This window comes from Thermobia domestica, chromosome 9 (genome assembly GCF_964235325.1).
Source record: "Thermobia domestica chromosome 9, izTheDome1.hap1.1, whole genome shotgun sequence".
Taxonomy (NCBI): domain Eukaryota; kingdom Metazoa; phylum Arthropoda; class Insecta; order Zygentoma; family Lepismatidae; genus Thermobia; species Thermobia domestica.
The window spans coordinates 267994908-268010692 of NC_137462.1; the positions used below are offsets into that span (position 1 = coordinate 267994908).

Genomic DNA, 15785 nt, shown 5'->3' on the forward strand with positions numbered 1-15785 from the left:
CTTGGCACATATCATATTCATGTGCTAAGTATGTACTTCAGCCACCTACAGTTTTAGGTACTTGTTACACTTAATTGATATTTGCAACTATGTACTACAAATATAGCATATGCATACACACCTGGCTCAGTTTAGCACTCTAACAGTCATTTGTTTTTATGTCGTCACTTGGGATATATATCTGTCTCCCACATTTGTTGCATGTGTTGCTTCTTTTTCTAAGCGATTGTGTACTAGAAGCAATACACGCATTAACTTTATTAGATGGCAACTGTCGCCAATCGTTTGAAAGTGAATATGGAAGAACCATGACATAAAGTAAACAGAAACTCGTCAATTTGTTATAAAATTACATTACGAGCAGATTTTATCTTATCCCAAACGGTTATCGTCGAATATATGCGATTAAAGGAGCACTCGGATTAGCCAAATTCAAAAGACCTCAACAATTTATCCTTCTACAAGCGACATTGTCTTCATCGTCTCCGTGGTCAACGCACGCGGCTAGTAATCCAACGGTTGGTGGTTCGCGGCCACCCTGGAGTACTTTTTTTTTTTAAGTATTTTACGTAACGCATATAGGCGATTCAACATATTTTGGGGGAGTAATTTTGTGGTTCATTGACGCTTACGGCATGGGGAACATACTAGGCACGTTCCCCAAGTATATGCCAGGCATGTGCCTAGGGGCGGACACAGATTGGAATTATCACTTGCCATCCATGTGATTTCTTTCTCAGAAGTATATAAGGCACATACTGGACACATTCCCATGTACCTAAGGGAACATGATAGGCATATGATTGCTACGTAATTGTCCTGTTAGGGTTAACGATCTATTCAATTAAGAAGTGGTTAAAATTAACGATTTTCGGTTTCAACCTTTTTCAGCTCAGAACAAAAACAATAAGGCACGGTGGCTCAATGGTAGAGCGCTTACCTCTGGTGCGTAGGATTCCTAGTTCGATCCCGGCCTAGTAAGTTTATGGTGAACACGAACGTGCCCCTAGGTTTTCCCAGGGTAGTCCCGTTTCCTCCCATATTTTCATTCCACCAATTCTTTCATCATCATTCACTTGCCTTAACCATTAGTGTCTCTTAGCAATCATGAGATGTTAAAGTAAAAGATTTTTAAAACTATTAATTACATGTAAATTGGTCAGGGAATTTAGGAATTAGACTTCTGGGCTTTCGGCATCTAAGGTCATGTTAGTCCGTCACTTATGAGGGATGACGTCGTGAGCACACTATCCGGGGAAAGGCAAGGAAAGAAGTGGCCTGGGACCTATATGTTAGGTACCATTCCGGTATTTGTCTGGTGTGAATAAGGAAAAACCACGAAAACCTCATTCAGGATGGCTGACCTGGAAAAGGTTTTTACACTTCTTCGACCGAGTACCTCCACCGGGAATCGAACCCAGGACCGCCTGCACCGAAGGCGTAAATTGGCCAAACATATTGGTCCTGAAAATATGTTAAAAAAATAAATAAACACTACGATAATTATTTTCAAATTCTGGAAGAATTATTAATGTTTCACCTTTTAAGAATGGCTCTTCTTGACGCCCTTTCAAACATGGCGCCAAAGCAGAGCCTCGCGTATTATCTCCTAATTATATCTGAAAGGGAAAGTTGAAAAGGAAAGGAAGGCGTAGTGCTAACATTTACATAATAATGCATACGAGAAAAAAAATGTTTCTGCTAAAATAAGGGAAATAGAGCATCGAAGGTCATTTCATTTATCCTCCTCCAAAATACTGCATAAAATGTATAACTAATCACAGCCTCGACACTCATGGAACAGATGTTTTGATATCCTCCATGAACTTCCCGTAAACACGGAAGTTAAATAAGTAAGTTACACACAGAACACACAATTGAATACAGTGACGGCAGAAAATGTCCTGTCAGCCACGTTTAGATAGATAGGCCATTCTGTCAGACTTACAGAGTACGTTTGTTGTAGTTTATTATTATTATTATTATTGTTATTTCCGGAAATCCTCCCCATCACATGAGGTGTAAAGCACGCAGTCAAGGCCAAGCCCATTCTTTGGTGCATTCTTCAACCAGTTCATAAGTGCGCAGTAGGCAGAACCACCTACCCACTTCAAGAAACAAGGAAAATAACATTAGAAGATGGGTTTAAAGTACAGAGTCATATAAAAGAAGAGTTGTACAAGATGAAAGAAAGAGAAAGAAAAAAATGCAACAGAGATTGCGTGATCAACCTTGTGGCTTGTGGATGAGAGTCAAAAGAATTCGATTACAGGATCTCTTTTTCTGGTCGATGTCTTTTAAAATGCCTCTAAGCATCGTTAGAAGTTGTGGCCACGGAACTATAGTTTTAAAAGCACCATCAAAGTCTATTTATCATCATGGTTTTACGTTAGCTGGCTTTCATTTTCTCAAGAACATACTATGCGATAAAGAATCTGAGATCTGGATTACAGCGTTAAAACCTACTCTGCAAAACTAATCCTTTTAAAAAGTAAAAATCTACAAAATTATAATTCAGCTTATCGTATCACGTATTCTGTCTGTTGGCAGTCCTGTAACTTTTTTATTTTTTAATCTTAGATTTGGGCCTAGAAATGTTTCTTCCACGTTTCTCGATATTCAACTTCCTCTTTGAACTTCCAATATTTTCAGTTTTTCGAATCATCGATCAGTTGTGTTCTTCTCCCTATTCCTTGTTTTCCTTCTATACCAGTATGAAGGAGACAATTTCTTCACAAAATGTGTCTAATCCAATTGGCCTTATTAAAAAGAATACTGCCATCCTCTTCTCTCCTATCCGTTTTAAAACAACTTCGTTTGTTACTCTCTCTGTCCATTTTATCTTCTCCATTTTCCTCCAACACCATATTTCGAAGCTCTCTAAATATTTATTTTCTAACTTCCGCAGTGCCCAAATCTCTGAACCATACAGCTCAATATTCCATATAGACCCTATAGACTTGACCAACTTTTTCGAGGCTTATGGTACTGTATATAAATGTCACATTTACGACGACGTAAGCTGAGGATTTTAAAGAATCTGATTAAAATAGCAGCCTGGAATAGTGATGTCATTTCCTGCCTGACGTCATGATGACTGACGTTCTACCAGGGGCATACCCACAGGGAAGTCCACCGGGGCCAGACCCTCCAAAAAAAAAAAAAAAAAAACTAACTTAACATTCAGTTATACACTTTCTCAATAAAACATTTATTTAACAGGGAAATGACTGATGCAGTATAAAAATTTGACCTTATACTTCATCTGTACTCTTTCTCTTATAGAAACAATCTGGTTCTATCATTTTTTTCTGAAAATAAAGATGTAAGTACTTATCTAATAAAATAAATTACTTATCTTCTTTTCGGGTGCAGAATATTACCCGCTCAATATCATATAGACAGGGGCGGATCCAGGATATGATCAAGGGAGGGGCTAAACCATATTTTGCTGTTTTATCCAGTGTAAAGCAGAATTGAAGCCCATTTTATCCAGTGTATACCTGAGCGTCAAGGGGGGCTATACCCCCTTGGATCCGCCACTGCATATAAACATAGTGTCTTGTGGTATTGGGCCTTCCCCGCCAAAGTTTGAACCTCTCCTAACAAAAATTTTGGTGTGCGTGACTCTTCTACCTATTTCCAAATTATGCTATTAATAAGTATTGGGAGTCATTTAGCGCCTGTCCTTCCGCATGTCTCTATCAGAAAAGAAATGATAACAAATAGTGAGAAAGGAAATGAAATGCAGACTTTCTTTCTTCCTGAAAATCTTGACCGGGGCAAGGAAGGGGGAATCAAAATGTGAAGGGACTTCACTGGGTTATTGTTTGCTTAAGGATGAGTCCTGCACAAGAGTGATCCGGAATTTGAATTTATCTTAATTTCAAGTAAAGGGGGAAAACCCCCCGGAAATATGGCTTGAAAAAACACTGACCCGTTATGGAAATGGTTTCAGCGTCCCGAGAATAGATTCCAATTTTTCTCTTATCCCTTTATTGAAAATGAAAATTCTTGAAACTTACTACAACTTCCGGCTTCAATGATGTTCCCTGTATATCAAAAACTTTGTTTTTGCATAAAATATTGTTATAAACACACATTCAATCTCCGCAATTCCTTTAATGACAGCGGAAGTGACAGAACCTATAATTTTCGGTTTAAATAGTAATCTAACTCTACGGTCTATAGAACCCAAAGATTCAATGTCGCCTTCACGAAAGCTCACCAGTTTTTGGCACATAACATGGAATTGATTGCATACACCAACCCATATTACAAATACCAGACAAGTCCAGTACTTGAAAACGACAAATTCAAACTCTACTATGATCGAGAAATAAGAACGAATGTCATGCTACCTTCAAACAAACTCGACATCACTGTTTTCAATAAAACTGACAAAGAAGTAACCCTCATAGATGTAGCAGAATAATTAATTCAACACACGTAGTACAACATTCACAAAATTAAGCAAATAGTATAAAGACCTTGCATGACGAAATCAAAAAGCTTTGGAAATGTCAGAAACTTATGGTAAGACCAATCATTATCTCAGGTACTGCAATTGTCCCTAAAAGTGCCGTGACACAACTTGAGCAGATAAACGCAAAACATCTAACCTATAAAAACCAGTAACATTAGACATCTGTCACGTGGTCAGGAAATTCTTGGGAGAAAAAGAACTCTTCAAATAATCTGCACTTGACAGAGATGGCGGTCAGATTATTAAGCTGAAATCGGTTTAAACCGAGATACAGCAAGAATAATAATAATAATAATAATAATAATAATAATAATAATAATAATAATAATAATAATAATAATAATAATAATAATAATAATAATAATAATAATAATCGTAGCATTACAAGAATGTGCAGGATTAAAATGGAAAGTACAAATTGTGGTTGCAGTAAATGAAAGAAAAGTCTTACATTTTTCAATTAACAGTATTTCCTTTGACCACTCTAATCTGTTGAGAAATATGTATAGTCTAAAAAAGCAATAAAATCTGGTTTACTTTTCTTCTTAATGCTGTATTAGCCTATTATTACTAGTGTTGTTATTATTGGTAACATTACGAAAAATTGCCTGATCTCTTCTTAAACAAACCGGATTACTTGGAGAGCGACCTCCATGGTGCTCATTGGTACAGTGTTGCCAAATCTCCAGCTTGTCTCCCGGGTACATCATGCATCAGGTGACCTTGGCATCTCGCGGCCTTCCAATGTACTCGATGGAAGGTCTCACCTGTAGTTCTATGGGTGGATAGATGTGGATGTGTGGAATTAAAAAAAGAAAAAGAAACAATAAAAAAACACGAGGAAGATAGGTTAGCAAGAGGACGGGTTGATTGGAATGTCTCTCTCTCTCAGACGGCGAGGCTCAGTTCATTGAGGACAATGATGCAGGTGTCAAGCAACAATCGTGTTAACACCTCTTATTCAATGGATCCTACCTAGGCAGTACTTGTGGACAAAAGCATTTGCCGTGACGTCCCAAATAAACATAAATATTTACAAATTCAATAGTTTATGTTATTCGCATATAACGGAAAAAAGGATCCAAAGATGAGATATACTCAGGGCCGGATTTAGGGGGTGCAACGGAGCACATGTACCCCCTTCGTTGTAAATACAGTAGAACATCGATAATCCGAACGTTAAAAATCCGAACGCGGTCCCTAGAAGCTTTTTACATTTTGTTTTCGCCCTAGCGATAAACAAACAATAGGGCTGCCAGTCGGCGTTGTGTGAAGCCAGTGGTTTAACAAAAGCTCATTCATATGTAATTGTTTGTCATACATATATTTTTTATTTTTATTTTTCCTTAGGCCTATACAAGTTAAGTTTTAAATGTGAGCTACAAAATCAGAAACATTAAACGTAAGCAGCCTTACGTACAGTATTGTAATTACTGTATGTATTGTATAACCACTGTATCATAAAAAAAAAAAAAAAGCATACCGTACAGTATATTTAAACCTAAATGGCATTTTCTTGGTCATTTTCGAAAATCCGATCAATTTGAAAATCCGAACTACTGTGGTCCCAGTAAGTTCGGATTTTCGACTTCCTACTGTATACACTATCTAAAATGAGAAGCTATCAGTGAAAATAGCAATACTTTACCGAAATTTTCTGCTGTCATGTGTCCGTTTGGGGCTCAAAAGAAAGTGTAGTTTTGAAAAATAGTTTAAGATTGAAGGAAAAGAATTCACCAATCAAATCAGTATTTCTCATTCACACCACATTAAAACTTCAAATTGAATTCAAATATAGTGGTAGTTATCGGTGCAACCCCTGTCCAGAAACCTGGATCTGGCCCTGGATATAGGGTAAGAACCCCAAATATGAGACCCTAACAGTTAAGATGCTTTATATATTTTTAATTATAGCATAAACAAACACTGTTGTTACTTTAATATATTCTATTGAATGTCTAATTTACGATACAAACTATTGGAATACATAAAAATATAACCATAAAATATTATATTGAAAAATGTGACCAAAGTCGCTACTCTGCCATTTTTATGAAGTGTACCTAATAAGAGACCCCGGCTTGGTAAACGTTGAGAACCACTGCTAATACAATATTAAGATGAAAATGACTCTGAAGTTATGCCCTCATCATGCTTTTCATAAAACGACGGTACAGAATACACCCAAAATTATGATTCAAATTAAAATTTAATTTTTTATATAAGTATAATGCTCTACAACGATTAGACATACACGACCTCGATATACGACATTGAACTAAACACAATTACATGCTTGAAGGTCTATTTCGATGCGTAGTTTTCGATAAATTCGAGAAAAATAAAAAAATATTGGAGCTAATGAGTATGTCATTCGGCCTAGTAACAGTGGACGGTTTTCATTTTGCTACAACAGTTGGCTTTCTTACACAATATACGATACTAGAGATATACACAAATAGAAATATGTACACAAGAGATTATAAGGATACACATAATCAAAATACGTGCATATCATTTTGGTACAGAGTGTACATACTAAAGATACCAAAATGTAAAATGAAATATTTAATGAAATGCCTCACGAATATGCCTTTGTGGCTAAAGGGGATTGCGCGAATGAGAATGCGGGAGGAAACGGGAAAATTCCGAGAAAATCTCCGGATATGACGTTGTACACTAATATCACATGCTCTGGGATCGAATTACAGATATCCCACACCAGAGGTAGCTCTTTACTACTAAACCAGTGTGCCCTTGGTAAAACGCGCAAAAGTATAATAATAACACACACCATAAAATGCAAACAGACGATAGAGCATACAAATGGAGAATTTTGCATAATACAAGGTATGATTAAAAAAAAAAGAGGTTACAGAGCATGAACACTTATGTTCTTCACCGAACTTAACAAAAATTTATTTTAGATTAATAACATGTCTATCCTGCTGCAGGTTCAAAGACTTCGTATTCTGATCATGTATATCCGAGAAGTAGACATTAAAAATGATGACTCGTCTGGAAAATTTGCCCCCGCCAAGTGAACTTTGTGGTGGACAAACACCGTGTGCGTGGGTTTTCTCGGGGTTCTCCCGTTTCCTCCCACTTTCTTCATTCCACAATTTCATTCATTACTCATCATCACCGTCTCCTTTAGCCTAACCGGCATAACCGTGGGACGTAAAACTTAAAGATTTCATTTCATTTTTTTTCGTCTGGAAAATTTGTCAAGACTAGAAGTGAAGTGAGGTCAGTGGTGCGGTACCTGTGGGCCAAAAATATTACACTTGCTGATATTCATGGACATACAGTAGAGGTGTACGGCGAGGGTTAAATTTCAAAGCAAAGTGTAGCGAAGTGGTGTCGTGTCTTCAAAGAAAGACGGACCAATACTGTTAATGACAAGTGACAACCCTGGACACAGAAGTAACCCAGTAATGACGTTACGCTTGGAACGACTGGAGTACTCCTTCTACAGAGCTCTGACCTAGCCTCAATGACTTTCACCTTTTCCCTGTTGTAAAGTTAAAAAAAAAAAAATTAAAAAAAAAATAGCTGGTCATCATTTTCTGGCATGTGATTGTATCAAAGCTGCTTCCTCGCGGTGGCTATGAGAACTTGATACGGCACTCTATGTAAATTGTATAGAAAATCTTATTTGTTGCAGTGATAAGCGGTTGAACAAAAACTGTAATTACATAGAGGACTATTGCTGAGCATAGGCGTGCGCAACGTGGGGGCCATGGCACCCCCATTAGACAAACTTTTTTTATGCAGAATTACTACAAACTGAGAAGAGATTACGTGTAAATTATTTCCCGTTTGCCTGTGTGCCGTGCGTCGCCGACGCAGCGACGGATGCAATGACGCTATCTTTTCTTAAGGGGGGGAGGGAAGAAGACATTCCATATGGTGGTACTTTAGATCTGGCACCCACATTCCCAGTCTTGCGCACGCTAGTGTTGTTGAGTGCCCTCTACCATCAGATGTGTTAACCTTCGAGCTATGTCTTACACATAAACCATAATAAGCTTTGATTTTTTTTTTCGATTATCCCTCGTAGTAGGTCATTGCATAAGTAGTGTACGCAATGGCGGTTGAGAAACATAATATGCAAAAATAAATACCGTATTTAGAATGTTAAGATACCTATATATATATATATATATATATATATATATATATATATATATATATATATATATATATATATATATATATATATATATATATATATAATCCTTCCTTGACTGACTTCTGCGTATGCCACTGCATTGGATACCATCAAGACATCTAAATAATATAGAGAGAACACATTCCTTTCACACGAAACACGCACAAAGAGAAACATTTTAGTACAGGAGACCTTGGAAAATGGACATAAGGCTAGGCCAAGAAATTAAAAACACCTTATACGACAGAATCTTCCGCAGATATATAACGAACACAAATCCTAATTGAATAGGTTTGGTATACGATAAGATCAATTATCGATCCCCCCTCCTCCTCCACTCCGCAACCCTAACCATTGAACCTTCGAAGTCATTACGGTATAAAGTTATGAGGATTGCATAGTTTTAGTATTGATAATAGCAACAAGAAAAATCAATCACTCAATTACCACAGAAATTGCTGGCTCATTACGTCATTTTGTGTGCATCGTGAGTTGGATCGTTCATCACCAAAGCAAAAACAAAAAAGCCACTCCTCACACTTGTCCAGGCGAGTGAGCATGCTTGCAGTCGAGCGAAGAAGTATCACTTAAGCAACGCACTATGCATGACATTCCACACTGCTTAAGTACCTGTGAAATTTCTTTTTGCTTTCTTTAGCTACCTTCACTGCATGAGTATCATATATATCATGTCACAGATGGAAGATGCTATCAACACATGAAGAACGCGTACAATAATTGTTCATTTGTTAACCACTCGTATTAGACATACACGTTTTTTGTATGCCTATCTAATTCTCCGACTCCAACCTTACAATATCTGTATGGCGTAATGAATGGGTCATCATTCTTCAAGTCCTATAACTATTAGTTATCTATTTGCTAGCGTTAGAGTGTTAATGTAATCCATGTTATAATGTATGCAATATATTTCCATATGTTCAACATAAAAGGTTTAACGTATTACTTATTTACAAGACTAAAGAAAACAACAACAAAAACTCTCTTTACAACCTTCAGCATGCATTATGAACGAATCCATCAACTCTCAGAGTTGAAAGCGAGAAATTTGGACAGAAAAATGTTTTTGTCACGAAAGCATGGGATAAAAAATATTTTTGGTAATGCGTATCCAAAGGGAGGAGGGGGAAGAAGAGTTCAAAATTTATTTATTTATTTATGGCCAATTATAGAGTATCTCACAATTTTCCGTTGATAGACTATGAAAGTCGGTATATATAGTACACTGTTTAGAAATAGCCCAATACGTGTTCCAGCGTTTTCGAAAATTCCTCTTTTAAAGGGGGAAGGGAGCAATTTGTATAACATCCAAATGTCTTATTCTTTATGTAGAGCAAAGCTAGACAAAGATATGTTAAATTTTAGGTGGGAAATTCATTGTTTTAATTCTTAATCAAAATAAGAGAATAAGTGTTCCAGCATCGAAAATTCTGCTTCTAAAAAGGTACAATTTTCACGTTTCCGGTTTTTGTAGATCATTAAACCTTTTTCTTCTTCTGCGATCTGCAGCGTCCCCGCCCAACCGTGAAACATGGCGGCAGCTCTGTGATGCCATGGGTCGTAATATCCTGGTATTCCTGTATGACGCTTATCGCCCGTAATTATGTCGCCATTTAAGGGCACAATGCGCATCCTATGGTTCTTCAGATATTTTTCCTGGCAATGGCGCAATATTCCAAGATGATAATGAACCAATTCACACAGCTGGAGCTATTTTGGGGTCATGTGAACAACGTCCAGATAAAGTTGAACATCTCCCCTGGCCCGCTCAATCTCCAGATCTGAATCTATCTGGCAATATCTAAAGCCTGTGACAAACATCTTGTCATTTCAGCTGAACGAATAAAACGCAAGCTCTGGCGCGACGTTGCCAAATGGTAAAGCGGAGTGGCTATGGCTAAGCAGACAAACTAGAGTGCGATCAGGTGACAGGAGATAGACGTGGATGTGTACAAAATAAACGTGGCAATACCGCTGGACTCTCATTTGCTAGCAGCATTTAAAGGGAATTTGGAGCGTTGCCTTCAAATGCCAAGATGTTTGTCACGCCATTTAGTTCGTTTTGGAGACACGAACGCAGCACACATTTCCGCTTCCATCGTCTCTCATGGAACTCAACGATGAAAGAATGAAATTTAAAAAAAGTCAGTTTAACGTCCCACAATTACGCCCCTTAGGCTAAGGGAGACTGATGATTAAGGCAAGTCAATGATAATGGAAGAATCAGTGGAATGAAATGTGAGAGGAAACGGGAATATCCCGAGAAAACTCACGGACACGATGTCTTCCACCACAAACTTACTTGGGCTGGGGATCGAACCGGGGGCCCAACGCATCAGAGGTAAGCCACTATGCCCCCTTCAATGGAATTGAATGATCCAGTACACATGAAATAGTGTAATATTCCACTTGCTATGATTCACAACCTCTATGACTCCATTTCACATAGTATCGTTCTTCGGACGAAAGGCGATCCAGCGTCATATTAATCCGCTATGTCACGCTTTCTTCAGGTGATTTCAGTAAATTAAAAAGTACTTGTATGTTTCTAAGTGTTACCTCATTGACAAAATAGACCAACTCTGTCATTATTATATGAGTATATTAAATCATGAATGAACCTTTATAGGTAGCCACTGACACAACAGTTCTCATTTATATTCAGATGTTCTCAAAATGCCCTGTTCTGATATTTTTAGTGCCAAAAATATATCGTTACTTCAGGGTTAATGATTGTACTGACCTTTCTTTTTCTTCTGCACAGGGTCTTCAGGCAGAAAACATGGGTTGTCGAATGCGTATTGGTCTCCAGTCTCAGGGTCCGCTGTCACTAAGGTCAAATGCTTGCCTGAAATAATCAAAAGGAAAATATACATAAGAATTACATATATTCATTTTTCACTATCTGACAGAAATATTAAACATATAAGACTCGTATTTTCACATTTTTAATACTGTATCTATATGACGATATATCTGGGGCTGAGAAGTAAAGTCGTATAAGTCATAAACTATTAATTTCACAGGAGAAGCGAAAAAGTGTTTTCAAGACAATATTTTGTTGAATTATGTCGATTGTTTATTGACGGAAAAATTGTTCACTTCCTACGTTCCAGTTGTCCACATCTCAAAACGTTCCTGGTGTTCCTCGTACTAATGTAAGTAAAGAAAAATATGATAACTCAATTTCGGCCAAAAAGTGACTTGGCATAGTTTACATATCAGCCCCAGATATATCATATGTGAAACTCAGCGCATAGCCTGTAGACTAAATTAATAAGAATTTTAGGAATAATCCATAACACTGCATCAAAAGATTGCGATCTTGGTCAAGAATTTTAGGAATGATCCTCCCTTTAAAAAAAAAAAAAAAAAAAAAAAAAAACATCAAAAGATTGCGATCTTAGCCAATAATCAATTTTGGGGTCAGGGGCCACAAAATTTTTGAACAGCCCCTAAATCGAGTTTTCGTATTTTCTACGAAATAAGCACATCATACTGAGTTAAGAGTCTTCATCCCGGCGAAATTAAAATACCGCTAATTTTACAGTAATTATGTGATATCTTCAAATAAATAAAAGATAATTGAAATATGGAACAAGATCGCCTTAGACAATATTATTTTGCGTGAGGTACCGTTATCACAAGTCACCTAGTGGCTTTCTGTTTTCAGCCGTTTAGAAACGCGAAAATAAATGCCGATTTTCAAAATGGCTCAAAATCGAAAGCAGAGAAGTGAGTCGTGATAACGGTTTCTCATGTAAAATATTATTGTCTAGGGCGCTCTTGTTCCACATTTCAATCATCTTTTATCTATTTGAAGATATCACATAATTACTGTAAAATTAGCGGTATTTTAATTTCGCCGGAATGGAGACTCTTAAGTGATAGTTTGGCCTTGGCTACACTATATGTAGTTCTCCAGATATAAGACGCACAAGAAAATTTTTAATTGAATGAAATATATTGGATCTTGGATCAGGGGCCACAAAATTTTTGAACAGCCCCCAAAATCGAGTTTCGTATTTTCTACAGAAGAACCACATCATACTGAGTTAAGTGATAGTTTGGGTTTGGTTACACTATACGTAGTTCTCCAGATATAAGCGTACAAGAAAATTTTTCATTGAAATACATTGGATGTTTTGATCCAATAAAAAGGACAAATAAAGTGCTGAAACAATTATATTTACAAACTTTGATTGAAATGTATAGAAAGAATCAAAGAGAATTCTATTACGCATTCAAAAGTATGGAGAAGAGAGTTCGGGAAAAGTCAACACAGGCTGAAATCCAAGCATTGAAATTAAATATGCGATTCATGAAACGGCTACCTGTTGGAATTTACGCCAACCAACAGGAAAGAACAGAAGTGCTTTCAAAAGACAGAAGACAATATTTTTATGTTAAATATTTAGCTTCTCTCAGTTCTTCTAGAACTAACACTTGGGAAAAGAATAACAAAAAGTTACAATAAAATAATAAATCCCCTAAAAAAAAGTGTAAACATTTCATTTGCAACAGAGAGTGCATTCTCGTATACAAAGTAGGTACTTCGCACAATAGCGACATCACAGGTATTGAGGTGGTTTGGTCACGTCTAACTTCACGGAAGTCTTTTCAACTTCCCCTCCACATATGGAGGTGCTGTTGGCATCCTTTGACCCCCTCATGACCTTATGCAAACACCAAATACTCTACGTACACAGAGCTTTATTCCATTTAAGCCAACTAGAAAGTCACTAACCTCTCTAAATGTAGACAAAAAGACTCAGCTTTGTCTTAAAGACTCCTAACAATATGCTGCACAATCACAAATATACATACTAGAACATAATGGCAGATTTACTGTCTTTGGAAGTTCGATTTTCCCATGAGTGTCACATGAGTAATAGATCCTCTACATACGCTGAATACATTCTTGTCTTTGCAGATTTGTTCACCAACCCTCTGTAATGTTCTGCGAGCAAATTTTCTTCAACTTGAGAACCTTTCAAACAGAAGGGTCATTTAGGAGTCAGAGGAGCAATGTGGGAGGAAAATTTTAGAAATAAATACATTATAATCAATAACATAGTAATAAACAAATAAAACAGATCAAAATCTAGTTCAGTGATTCTAACCCAATTCCTATCACGTCCCCCATTTTACTACATCCTCTTGCCAGCCACCCCCTTATAATTTCTGATTTGTAATAAGCTTGTGTAGGATTTTTAATTACACAGTGCGGAGATCTCACGACATTCATCTATTTCTATAATAGTAGAATCTATTTCTTGTATGGGGGGCGCGGTGGCTCAGTGGTAGAGCCTTCACCTCCGGTGTTTGCTGTCACTGGTTCGATCTCAGCTCGCGCCGTGTGGACTTTGTGTTAGACAAACACCGTGCTCGTGGGTTTTCTCGGGGTTCTCCCGTTTCCTTTAGCCTAACCGGCATAATCGTGGGACGTAAAACTTAAAAGATTTCACTTCATTTTTCTATTTCTTGTATATAAGCCTGTAACTTCCCTAAAAGCGAATGGATTAAAACCAAATTTGGTCAGTTCATTCAAATTACAAATATCCAATCCGATTCGTTATACCGTTTCAAAATGGAGGCCGTTTGAAAATTTTAAAACTTCATAACTCCCTTAATATGATAAAAAAATAAAGTGGTTTCTAATTTTGGTTAAAAAACTTGGACAGTTGTTAAAAAAAGTTATTGATTATTTTAAATAACTTGATAATGTGTGTCACGAAAATTGAACCGGACATTGGCGTACTACTGAAATTACACCATGCTCATGTATCTTATTAGCTTTCAATTTTAATTGTACTTCAATAGGCAGGTTTTGTTGCATTTGTATTTTTCTGGTATTTCAATACGCAGTTCTCATTAGTTTCATATTGTACCTTTTTCATTTAAATTGATTTTTCAACAACTTTGCACCTGTTGAAAATGTTTAGTAGAACTATTTTTTGTTGTTCTTAACAGCATGTATAAAAATAAAAATATGCCTATCAGAACGAAATTCAAAATATCATTTAAAAATATTATCCAGTATTAGATTCTAATTATAATTATCTCTTCCGTTTATCTTCGCGACCCCCAGGTTGAGAAACCCTGCTTGAGTTACATCGGTGGAAAGACCTCCAAGCAAAACACAAAATGACGCTAGTACTTCCAAACACTACGGACTTCAAATAAACGAACTTTCAACACTCATCCTGTATGTGAACATTAGAAAGTCAAGACAGGACAATAGTTTTGAATGTAATGGGTACATACATATGCTGGGAGGAGCCAATCCAAGCTTTGGGGGCGGAGGGGGTCCAATCCTACAAGCAGGCATGTAGCCAGGATTTAGTAAAGGTGAGGGGTCCGTGACATGAAATACTGTGGTTATCACACCAGGAGCTCGATCAATCCAAACTATTTTACTGGTAACATATGTTGATTTGTTAGGACAATAAAATGAGGACATGTTAGTAAGTGTTTTGATAAACTATGAAGAAATTTCGAGTAAAAGAATATACAAAAAGTATTCAAAAAGATTTCACAGTGTCTACGTACCTTCCTCTGTTCATTCAATTCTAACAATTTTTCTTTCATTATGACCTTAACTATTATAAAAAGTACATATGTATCTACTACTATTATAAAAAGTACATATCCAATAGTGTCTTGTAAAATATTTTACAATATCTACGTATGTTCCTTTTTCTCTTGAATCAAATAATAACATAAATTTCTTTCCATATAACTTTTTATTTTCATTATTTCGTCAACTGTCTGTTTGAAATGACAGGTTAAAGGAGCAGTAGAAAACTGTTTCTGAAATAACATGTTTGATACTACAGAGAATCTATGACAAAAAAAAAAAAAAATGTCCACGCTGTTACAGAACGGCACTATGCTTTTGAAAGCTTGAAATTTCCATGAGTAGTAGCAGAAATTATGAGAATTCCGTAACTTTTCTGGAAATTTTAAATTCCTTGACTTTTCCAGGATATCCGCTCATTCGCCACCATGTATTGAAAGTAATACAAATCTCCTCATAAGAAAGAGTAACCAAAAGCTTATAACTTTTTTATTTTTAACACTGATTCTTCTTTTTTCCCGTTT

General features: G+C 36.6%; 1 protein-coding gene across 1 annotated transcript in view; it reads right to left on the reverse strand.

The window, feature by feature from the left end:
• Positions 1-15785, reverse strand: part of LOC145660688 (uncharacterized) — a 240425-nt gene that overhangs the window by 114001 nt on the left and 110639 nt on the right. Inside the window, exon 2 of the mRNA XM_081726032.1 lies at positions 11425-11529. Coding sequence (XP_081582158.1) covers positions 11425-11529 — 105 coding nt within the window. The remainder of the gene's footprint in view (positions 1-11424; positions 11530-15785) is intronic.